The sequence below is a fragment of the Enhydra lutris genome, unplaced genomic scaffold, assembly GCF_002288905.1.
Source record: "Enhydra lutris kenyoni isolate GAN:26980312 unplaced genomic scaffold, ASM228890v2 scaffoldscaffold44, whole genome shotgun sequence".
Lineage (NCBI taxonomy): Eukaryota > Metazoa > Chordata > Mammalia > Carnivora > Mustelidae > Enhydra > Enhydra lutris.
Window position 1 is genome coordinate 15801447 of NW_019154128.1, and position 12036 is coordinate 15813482.

At 32.3% G+C, this 12036-nt stretch overlaps 1 protein-coding gene across 3 annotated transcripts in view; it reads right to left on the minus strand.

Moving 5' to 3' along the window:
• Positions 1-12036, minus strand: part of LOC111155933 (testis specific 10) — a 124355-nt gene that overhangs the window by 73607 nt on the left and 38712 nt on the right. For all 3 annotated transcript variants that reach the window (XM_022516416.1, XM_022516414.1, XM_022516415.1), the window contains 2 exons: positions 11872-11949; positions 10801-10952 (listed from right to left, as the gene is read on the minus strand). In XM_022516416.1, coding sequence (XP_022372124.1) covers positions 10801-10952; positions 11872-11949 — 230 coding nt within the window. The remainder of the gene's footprint in view (positions 1-10800; positions 10953-11871; positions 11950-12036) is intronic.

Genomic DNA, 12036 nt, shown 5'->3' on the forward strand with positions numbered 1-12036 from the left:
TGACACTGTCTTTTGCAGAGCATAAGTCTTTAATTTTAATGAAGTACAGTTAATCAGTTATTTCTTGCATGGACTGTGCCTTTGCTGTTATACCTAAAAAAGTCATCAACATACTAAAGTCACCTAGGTTTTCTCCTGTTATCTTGTAGAGGTTTTACAGTTTTGCATTTTACACTTAGGAATGTGATCCATTTAGAATTAATCTGAAGGTGTGATATCTGTGTTGCAACTACCTCTGCTCTATTGTATTGCTTTTAAAAGCTCCTTTGTCAAAGATCAGTTGACTATATTTATGTGGGTCTATTTCTGGGCTCTCTGTTCTGTTCCACTGATCTATTTGTCTATTCATTTACCAATACCACATTGTCTTAATTACTGTAACTTTATCTCAAGTCTTGATTCAAGTATGACCAGTGCTCCAACTTAGTTTTTCTTCAGTGTTCTGTTGCCTATTCTTTTGCCTCCCCATATAAACTTTAAAATCTGCTCACTGATATCCACAAATAATTTGCTGTGATTCTAATTAGAACTTACTGAATCTATAGATCAAGTTGAGAAGAACGGACATCTTGAAAATATTATGTTTTCCCATCTGTAAATATAGAATATTTTTCTTTCTTTTTTTAAAAAAGATTAATTTATTTGCAGCGGAAGAGAGGCAAAGGGAGAGGATAAGAGAATCCTTAAGCAGACTCCCTGCTGAGCACAGAGCCCAATTCAGGGCCCAATCTCATGACTCTGAGATCATGACCCAAGCCAAAAATCACAAGTAGGATGCTTAAGCAACTGAGCTAACCCCGGCACCCCTAGAATATTTTTCAGTTTATTTAGTTCCACTTTGATTTCTTTTGTACTTTTTTTTCTTTTGTACCAATTTTGTACTTTTTCTCATATAGATCTTATACATAATTTGTTAGATTTATACTTAAGTATTTCATTTTGGGGGTACTAATATATATGGTACTGTGTTTTCAATTTTAAATTCCATTTCTTCATTGCTAGTATTAAAAAAACAACTGATTTTGTATATTAACCACATATCCTGTAATCCTGTAGCAACTGCTTATTAGTTCTAGATTTTTTGTTAATTATTTTGTATTTTTGACATAGAGTATCATGTCATCTACAATAGATTTTAATACTGAAATCTTTTTGGTCTCAAATACCCAGACTCAAACTGAACTGGTCTTGGAATCACTGGACACAAAGATCCAAACTAACTTTTTATTACCAGAAAGCTCTATCAATCATTCAACTATATGGAAAATTCTTCTTGGGCCTACAGATGTTTGATACACTGATGCAGGCACACAGGTTTTTTTGTTTTTTTTTTTTAAATCTACTTCTAGGAAATGTTCTGAAAATACTCTAGCTTTTTACTATCATTGTCTGACACAGAAACCCAAAGAGGAGAACTTGTGCTACACTAAAATATACCTGTTTGAAAGAAAAGTTCACCTAAGCAGTATAGGAACACAGATAATGAGTATTGGTTTTGAAACACTGGGAAATTTCTTCTTCCACCAGCAGTGAAACCCAAACAGAAATGGAATAATTTCTTTTTGGCTGATTTGGCTTGGAATACTATGGAACTTCAGTTTAGAGATACAGGAATCCAGATATGTGTGCTGAATGGCGTTCACGACTCAATTTCTAGTGTGTGTTCACACAGGACAAAACATAATTTTCTTATCAACTGACAAAACAGAAAACAGGAACAACAATATTTTAATTATATTCAATGTAGTTGGATTATGTAGCTTCTAATTAGATTATCTATAATTCCTTGCCTTTTATACATGTATATAATATGAATATATTATAAAGTATAAGATACTGATTTATAAAAAACAAACTGACAGCTGACTTCTCAGCAGAAATAATGTACATCTAAGATAGTAGAAAGATATTATCAAAGTATTAAAATAAAAATAATTCCCAACTTTTAGAATTCTCTACCTAGCAAAAATATCCTTCAATATCAGCAAGGTTACAACAGGGGTGGCGAGAAATGCTCGGCTTTTGATTATATTTTGAAGACAAAACAAACTAAATTGGATATGGATATATGAAGCCACAGATTATTCAGGGTTTCAGGCCAAGAACTGCATGAAAAGACTTCCCAGACTAAGCTGGGAAGATTGAAAAAGCATATTTATGTGTGTTGGAGGGTGAATGAAGGGTAGTGGGTAGCAGAACTCAGGTTTGAAAATGTTAAGTTTGAAATGTATGTTAGACATTCCAGAGATGAAAAAGAAGATGAAGAGGAGGTGGCTGGACATTCAAGTCCTGAGTTCAAGAAAAAAGTTCATGCTACAGATATACATTTGAGAGTCAAGAGTAAATACGTGAGACTGGATGAGGGATAAGCACACATACAAGAAAAGAAGTGGTCTAAGGACTGAGCTGAGGAACACTCCAACATTTGCAGATTATGGAGATGAGGAGGAACTAGCAGAAGAGCCTTAGAAGGACATCCAAAGAGATGAAAAGAAAATCAAATGAGCATGGTACCTCAGAAAACAAATAAGGAAAGTATTTAAAGGAACGGAGAAAAAAGCACAACTGAACATCTTTATCAAATGTTGCTGATAGGTCAAATAAAATGAAGACTGAGGACTAACTACTGAATTGAGTAACATGAAAGTAAATATTACCTGGAAAAAAAAGTTTTCATGAAATGGTAGGAGAAAAAGGCAGATTATAGCAGGTTTAAAAGAGAACGAAATGTAAGACAATGGAGCCAGAAGTTTAGACAACTCTTTCAATAAAATCCCTGTAAAAAGGGGAGCCTGGGTGGCTCAGTGGGTTAAGCCTCTGCCTTCGGCCCAGGTCATGATCTCAGGGTCCTGAGATCGAGCCCCACATCAGGCTCTCTGCTTGGCAGGGAGCCTGCTTCTCCCTCTCTCTCTGCCTGCCTCTCTGCCTACTTATGATCTCTCTCTGTCAAATAAATAAATAAAATCTTAAAAAAAAAAAATCCCTGTAAACAAGATAAAAAATTTAGTACAAATATGTAATTAGCAAAAAGACAATCAAAAAGGTAAGTGAAAACTCATTATGTTTTTGGATACTTAAAATCACACTAATAAATAACTAATAGTTCAATTAAGAAGTAATGATGAAAATTAGAAAATATTTTATAAGAAGTACATAACAAAGCTTGTAAAATACATTCAAGTAAGTATTTTGAGGGAAACTTATGGCCTTAACTGTCTGTATGAGAAAAAAAGCCTGAAAAGTAATAATATAAGCATTCATCTAAAGAAATTAGAAAAAAAAATAAAAATAAATCTAAAGAAAATATAAGGAAATAATAAAGAACAAAACTTAATGAGGATCACCAAAGCAAAATGGTGGTTCTTTGAAAAGACTAATAACAACAGACTAAAAAAGAAGAAATCACTATAGATTCTATAGACATTAAAATGTTCATAGGATATTATAAATAACATTATCCTAAAAATATTTTAAAATTTAAAGAAAATGAACAAATGCCTTAAGAATATATATTGAATGGCATAAGAAGAAATTTCTAATTGTTCTTTTACCCATTAAACAAATAAAATTAAAACTTCCCTCAAAATAGATAAATAAAAGTCAGACCCAAATGGCTTTATTGGTTAAGTTTTAAAACTTCAATATTATGCCAACTCTTCCAGGTAATGAAAGAAGACTAAATGAATTGAGATTATTATAAGATTTACATGACACTGACACCAAAATCTGATTTTAAGAAGCCCCAAGAAGGGTACATCATTGGCCAATCCCAATTATAAAAATAAATGTAAATATCTTAAATAAAGCATTAACTGACACCAGAAATCTATAACAAGTATAACATACTCTGACTGATTTGACAAAACACATCTATTCCTGAAAAAAAAAAAAAAAAAAAAAAAATCTCAGTAATATAGGAATAAAGGAAACTTCTTCAACCTGAAAGAAGACATCTATGAAAAACACACAGCCAACATCATACTAACTGTTGAGAATCTAAATGCTTCCCCTTTTTGTGGAACAAGACAAGGATGTCCATTTCATCATTTCTATTCAACATTGTACTGGCTGTTCCAGCCAATGCAATAAGGCAAGAAATTGAGAAGCGAGGGGAGGGAGCATGCAGACCGAACACGTAAAACTGTCTTTATCTGCAGATGACCTGATTGTCTACATAGAAAATTAAATGGATTCTACAAAAAGGCTACCAGAACTAAAAGGCAAATTTAGCAAAGTTGTAAAATACCAGGTAAATATATAAAAATCAATTGTAGGACTTCTGGTTTTAACCCTGAGAAGAGCTTAGTAACTGTCATTTCCATTGTTATAACAACAAAAGAAATGAACAAAATGAAACTCAAAGACTTTCTGTGACACATTAGAATAGTGAATTACAGAGTAAACTGCCAATTCAAAATCTGAAAAGAATAACCAAGATCTGCTCATCTGAAGCAGAAACCACTGGAATCACAAATGGTTAAGAGCTTAAAAAATAATTTTGACACATTGCTGGAGGCTGAGTTTGCACTTACATGAGAGGGAGAAGCTCTTAAAGGCCACAGTTTTAGAGGGATCTCTATATTTCAGTGTTTACCTCCAGGAACTCCACTAGGTTCTCACATTAAAGATCTGAGAAAGATCCCCTATAACTCTGACAAGGGGGAGTAATTGTTGTGAAATATGCTCAGAGCATGCTCCATAATAAAGGCTTACTCATCAAGTAAAAGGACTTTATCATAGCCTTATCCCAGCTATAAAAGGATATTTCTCCCACTCTACCTTCTCTAGCCTTCCTGTCCCACAAAAGTAGATTAAAAAAAATAAAAGTTATACCAATGGAAAAACACTTGTAAACATCATAGCTCAAAGACACAGGTCCACCAAGACTAAAATTTAAGTACAAGAGTAGAGAACAAGTTCCCTCCTCTCACCTAATTACCACAATAACAGGGCTCCATGATAATCACAGTGACTCACAACCAAAAGAGCTGCAAGATGCATGCTCTCACTGAGGAAGAGCACCCAGGGAAGCCTAAAGTCAAAAGGAAAAACAACAATCAGGACAGCAAGAATCTGGTATCTCTGGCACCTGCATCTACAACAGACCTTGAACATAGCTCAATTGCCAGCCAAATTAACATAAACATTCACACTAAAGGCTTATTTACTTCAGTTAACACCCAATAAAATATGCGTGACTTCAATGAAAAAATTATAAGGAATGCCAAAAGTTAAGCAAAAACACAATGGAAGGATAAAACCAGAGTCAGATATCGCACAGACACAGGAATTCTCAGACAGGATATTTTAAATAACTATGACTAATTGGTTAAGGGCACTAATGGAAAAAGTAGACAATATGCAGTAACGGGGAGGGGGGTAACATAAACAGAGAAATGGAAACTGAGAAAAACAAAAGGAAATGCTAGAAAGCAAAATACAGTGACAAAAATAAAGAATGCCTTTGATGGGCTCATCAGTAGACTGGGCATAGTCAAGCCTAAATCACTGAGCTTAAAGACAGGTCAATAAAAACTTCCCAAACTGCAATGCAAAATGCAAAGAGAAAAACAAAAATAAAACAGAACAGAATATCTAAAAACTGTAAGTATAATTCAATACCAAAAGAAGAAAAAAGAGCATAAGAACTATCTGAAGTAATTATAAAATAAAAATAAGTCATGGGGATGAAAAGTACAGTATAGGGAATATAGTCAATAATAGTGTAATAACTGTACTGTGATCCATGGTAACCATACTTATTGTGGTGAACATTTCATAATGTATACAGTTGTCAATCACTATGTTCCACACTTAGAAAAATATATATGTCAACTATACTTCAATTTTTAAAATATTTTCAGTAATAAGCACCTAGAACTTTGCAAAGTTAATGCACAGTATCTATAGGCACGGAACTATAAAATAATGATGAGAGAAATCAAAGTTCTAAATACATGGAGAAATAGTCCATGTTCATGGATTGAAACATTCCATATCAAGATGTCCATTCTCCCCAACCTGATCTACAGATTCAATGCAAATACAATTACGATTTCAGACAGCTATTTTATAGATATTTATTTTAGAATCAGAGGTACTGATTCTAAATTTTATGTGGGAAGGCAACAGACCAAGAATAGCCAATATACAATTAGAGAGAAAGTTGGAGGATTCACACTACCTAGTTTCAAGACTTACTATATAGTTATAGAAATCAAGACAGCATGGTTTGGCAAAAGAATGAATAAAACAGATCAATGGAATAGAATGGAGATCCCAAAAATAGGCCCACACAAATATAAGTAATTGCTCTTTGACAGAGGAACAAAGACAATACTGAAAGGGCAGTCTTTCAACAAATGGTGCTGAAACAATTTTAAGACATCCATATGCAAATTTTTTAGAAAGATTTTACATCTTTCACAGAATTAATTCAACACAGATCATTGAACTTAAGCATAAAATGAAAAACTATACAACTTCTAGAATAAAACATAAGAGAAAAATATGTACACTTGGGTTTGGTAATGAGTTTTCAAATCCAAAAACACAACCATGAAAGTAAAAGGTAAGCTGAACTTTATCAAAATTTAAAATTTCTGCTCTGCAAAAGATACCATTAAGAAAATGAAAAGACAAGGCACAGATAAGGTGAATATATCTGCAAATGACCCGATAACATGTATCCAAAATATTAAAAGAATTCTCAAAGTTCAATAATAAGTAAAAAAAAATTGAAAAATGGGCAAAGTATCTAAACAGATACCTTACCGAAGAAAATATAAAGATGGCAAGTAACAATATGAAAAGATGCTCCATATCCTTTGTCATTAGCAAACTGCAAATTAAAACAATGAAATATTGCTACATACCTGTTATAATGGCTAAGATAAAAAAATGTGACAATACCAAATAGTAACATGGATATGGAGCAACAGAAATTCTCATTCATTGCCGGTGGAAAAGCAAAATGGTACAGTCACTTTGAAAGAGTTGGCCACTTTCTTATAAAGCTAAATATAGTTTCAATCTATGATTTAGCAATTGTGCTCCTAGGTATTTACTGACCTGATCTGAAAACCTATGTCCATACAAAAACCTGCACATGAAAGATTACAGCAGCTTTATTCATAATTACCAAAAACTGGAAGCAACCAAGATGTCTTTCAATAGGTGCACGGATAAACACACTATAGTATATACATATGATAAATTATTACTTGGTGACAAGAAGTAAGCTATCCAGGTAAAAAAAAAAATGAATGAACCTAAGATGCACATTGCTAAGTAAAAGAAGCTGGCCTGAAAAGGTTGTATACTGTGTGATTTCGATTATATGACATTCTGGAAAAGGCAAACATTTCCTCAGCCGGATGATAAAGGTCAAAATCAACAGTAATAAATCCTGTGGACAGTACATACCCATAATACCCTAGATAGATATGTACCCTAAAATGGCATTTTACTTCTATGACCTCTCTCTCAAAAACAAATTACACAGTCTAATCATGACAAAAACAGCAGACAAACCCCAGCTGAGAGACATTCTACAAAATACCTGATCAGTATTCCTCCAAACTGTCAAGGTCATCAAAAACAAGGAAAGTCTGAAACTGTCATAGCCAAGAGAAGCCTAAGGAAACATGACAACTAAATGTAATGTAGTGTTCTGGATGGGATCCTGGAACAGAAAAAGGACATCAGGGGAAAACTAAGGAAATCTGAATAAAGTACGGACTTCAGTTAATAATGTATCAAATAATTCATTAATTCTAACAAATGTATTAATGTAAGATGTTAATAAGAGAGTAAATTGGGTCTGAGGTATGTAGGAACTCTACCTTCTTCATAATTGCTCTGTTAATCTAAAACTGTTGTAAAATACAAAGTTTACTTTTAAAAACAACTATATTTTCTTTTTTTAATCATTTTTTTAATTTATTTTCAACATATCAGTATTCATTGTTTTTGTACCACACCCAGTGCTCCATGCAATCCGTGCCCTCTCTAATACCCACCACCTGGTTCCCCCAACCTCCCACCCCCCCACCTCTTCAAACCCTTCAGATTGTTTTTCAGAGTCCATATTATACTATATTTTCATATACAAACAATAAGCAATCAGAAAGTGAAATTTTAAGATTCCATTTACAACAGCATCAAAAAACATAGGAAATACTCATATAAATCTGAAAAAAGTAGTACAGGACCTATATATTAAACACAACAAAACATTGCTGAGGGAAATTAAAGATCTAAACAATGAAGAGATATACTGTGTTTATGAGGGGGAACATGTAAAATTCTTTAGATGTCATTTTCCCCAATTCTAATCAAATTCCCAAGCAGGTTTGTTTTTTTTTTATAAATTGTGAAAATGATTCTTAAATTAAAATAAAATAGAAAGGAATTAGAATAGCCAAAACTATTTAGAGAAAGAACAAATTTGGAAGACTAACATTACCTAATTTGAAGACTTAAAAAAAAAACCCCAAAAACAAAGTAATCAGGCAGATTACACTGGGATTAAGATATATAAATAGATCCATCAAATAAAACTGACCATCAAGAAAAGAGCTATACATATATGGATAACTGACCTTCTATAAAGCACAAAAACAAGAAAGGATAGTTTTTCAACAAATTATGGAACAACTGGATATCCCTATGCAAAAAAAGGTGAACTTTGACTTGTACCTTGACTATATATGAAAACTTTGACATGAATAGCAGAATTAAATGTTGAGAACTATAAAACTGCTAGAAGAAAACACAAAACAAAAATCTCAGTGACCTTACATTTGACAATGATATCTTTAAAAGAGTACATGAAGCTGGATATAATTTTTAAAAAATCAATAAATTTCACTTAATCAAAATGAAAAACATTTGCTCTTTAAAAGACAATTGCTATAAATGTAAGCCAGAGTGGGAGAAAATATTTGTAAAATAAAAAAAAAAAATAATAATAATAATAAATTTATGTACAAAAGCACATGCTCAGATGCTCAAAAGCATCAGTTATTAGGGAAGGTGAATTAAAACCACAAAACATACCTATTAGAATGGTTAAGATTAAAAAAACAATGCATACCAAGTGTCGATGAGGCTACACAACACCTGCAACACTCATATACCACTGGTACAAATGTAAAATAAAATAGTACAACCACTTTGGAAAAATTTAATAGTTTCTTCAAAATTAAACATATATCCATCACATAACTCAGTCACTCTACTCTTAGGTATTCACCCAAGAAAAATAAAAGCTTATGTCCATACAAAGACTCATATAAGAATGTACATAAATGTTTTGTTATAGGCCCAAACTGGAAACAACCAAAATGTTCATATATTCACATATGGAATACTACTCAGGAACAAAAAGGAATAAACTATTGATTATACAACAAGGATAAATTTCAAAATAATTATGCTGAGGGAAAGCAGCCCACTAAAAAATATATATACTGTATGATTTCATTTATAAAACATTTTAGAAAACCCAAACAAATCTCTAGGACAAAAAGCAAATCAGTGGTTGTCTAGGGATTGGCAGGATAGTTGAAAGGTTACAGAGGGGCACGAGGAAACTTTTGGGAGCGATGGGTAGGGCCACTATCTTGATTGTGCCGATATACTTACGAAACTGAACACTAAATATGTGCAGTTTACTGTATGTATGCCAACTAGATTCTAATAATACTGTTAAAAGAAAACAAATTATGCAAAAATCTTCTAAAATATTATACACCTATCTGATAGAATTTTTTAGTAAACTACTAAAATGCTTTCAGGAATTTCTAATGACATGGACAATGCTTATCATATACAATTAAGTGAAATTGGCCAAATATATAACCTAATAGAATGACATCAATTACATAGAAAGCTTACATAACACAGATGGAAATATTCCTGGTTAGAAATAGATCTATATTAATAACAGCTTTCACTGAGTTATGGAATCATGGATGATTTACATTTTCTTTACACTTTTCTCTATTCTCCAAGGTTTTTGTTGTGTTGTTGTCTTATTTTATTATTATTTTTATTTTACCTGAGCCTGTAATATCCTTTTAAACAGGAAGTTTTAAAAAAATTAATGAAGGGAAAAAATTTGAGTCATTATCTGTCCTGACAAATCATTTCAACATACATACCACAGACCCCTGAATGATCAAAGAGGGGAATCTGGAAACTCTTATGTGAACCAAGTATTATCTGTAGACTTAATATTTCACAATCATATGAACTACTATTTTTCAAAGGTTCACTGATGCACTGTAATTCAACATTACTGAATTTGTAGAGCTTTATCTTTTGTATCAACAGACACTAAAACTGCTAACATGGTCTTCAAAAACTTATTCCCTTATATTTATTGTCTGTAGGTTGCTTTAATTGGAATTTCTTCTGCTACCATACCAGTATGTAGGAAGGGCTAAGAACCTACTTGGCATTCAATTAAAAGAAGTTCCATTACATTTTCCTATGTATTCAAATGCCAAAGTCAAATATGCTCTGTACCCAGAAGGACGTTGTGAAAGGTACTTCATTTAAACATTAGGCTTTCTGCAAATGTAAGATGATTACTAGAAGTCTGATTGCTAGTTAAGTATGCTATTACTAGTCTGTAAGTGATCTTTGGGATATCAATTAATGTATGCTGAGACTTCTACAACTCCTTCATAATAATCCTCTCAGAAATTAAAGTCAACAAATAACTTAATTATCATTATAAAATACTCTACAAAAAGCAGATCTAGTAGTTATAGTAAACTAAAAGTAATTTACCTCAAAGAATTATTCTCTGCCTTTTGTCTGCCAAGTTCACTTTCAGTATCCATTGCCTTTCTTGCTAGTGATTTCATTTCTTTTTCCACAGTGGTTATGGTTTCCTTCATCAAAGTCATATTTGACATTTGCTCCATACGTTCATCATCAAGCTATGCAAGTAGAATGACAAGGTTACTGCCACCACCAACAAAATCTTCCTAAAGAGACATCCTTTCTGTGCAAACTGTGGCATATGACAAGATTTACACCAGGAGATGATCAGATTAGACCTGAATGTTGGGGGAGGCTGTATGGGCAAGGTATTTTGGAATACGAACAAGAACAAACCACTGCACAATCTGTGCATAGAGCCTATCACACTACATGTATCTACATTTTCAATCTGGTTCATTTTGACTGTAGTATATATATCTTATTTGCAAAAGGATTTATTTATTGTTCAACATTAATAAGTTATACATATAAAGTGGAATTACGAAAAAATATTTTTTCTCTCCTAAATAATGCTTTTTATTCTCATTATAACAACACAGATGAATGTATAAATATATTCAATTAAATTTGATAACAGAACTCAAACTGTTTATATAGTCATAACATCTCAAATTCATAGCATCTAGAATTCTTGATTAGTAAAAAGGTGATGCTTCACATTTAAATTCAGTTTAAATATATTCTTCTCATTAATTTTCATGTCATAATAATTTCTTCTACCTTAGCTACACTTTAGATAGAATAAGCCAGTTTCTCCGTATCTGGCAATGTTTTGTTTAATGAAAGACAGAGATGAGAAAGCTGCTAAAATCCCACAGATGTATTCCTAATGGACTTTTTTTTTTTAAAGAACACATTTTGCAACCTAAAAGAAAAAAGACTTTACTTACATTTTTTGGAAGGACATAAACAATGAAAAAGTGATAATTTATACTACACATACTACCTTAAATGTTTTAGGATTATTAACACTATCTCAGAAAAATAAAAGAACTTCTCTGAACACAGAAAAAAACAAAGAAAAGGGGGAAGCTATTGACAGTTTATAGCTGAAAACAAGTGATTTTTCTTTACATTATGAACTGTACACTCCAGCTCTTCTATCCTTTGTTCCAAATGAGCCTTCTCATTAAATGCTGTCTCTTGGGCAATCTGTTTAAAAAACAAAACAAAACAAAATGTTTTCAGTGTTGCTACACGGTGTCTCACAAATGGTCATACTGATAAAATTCATCCAAA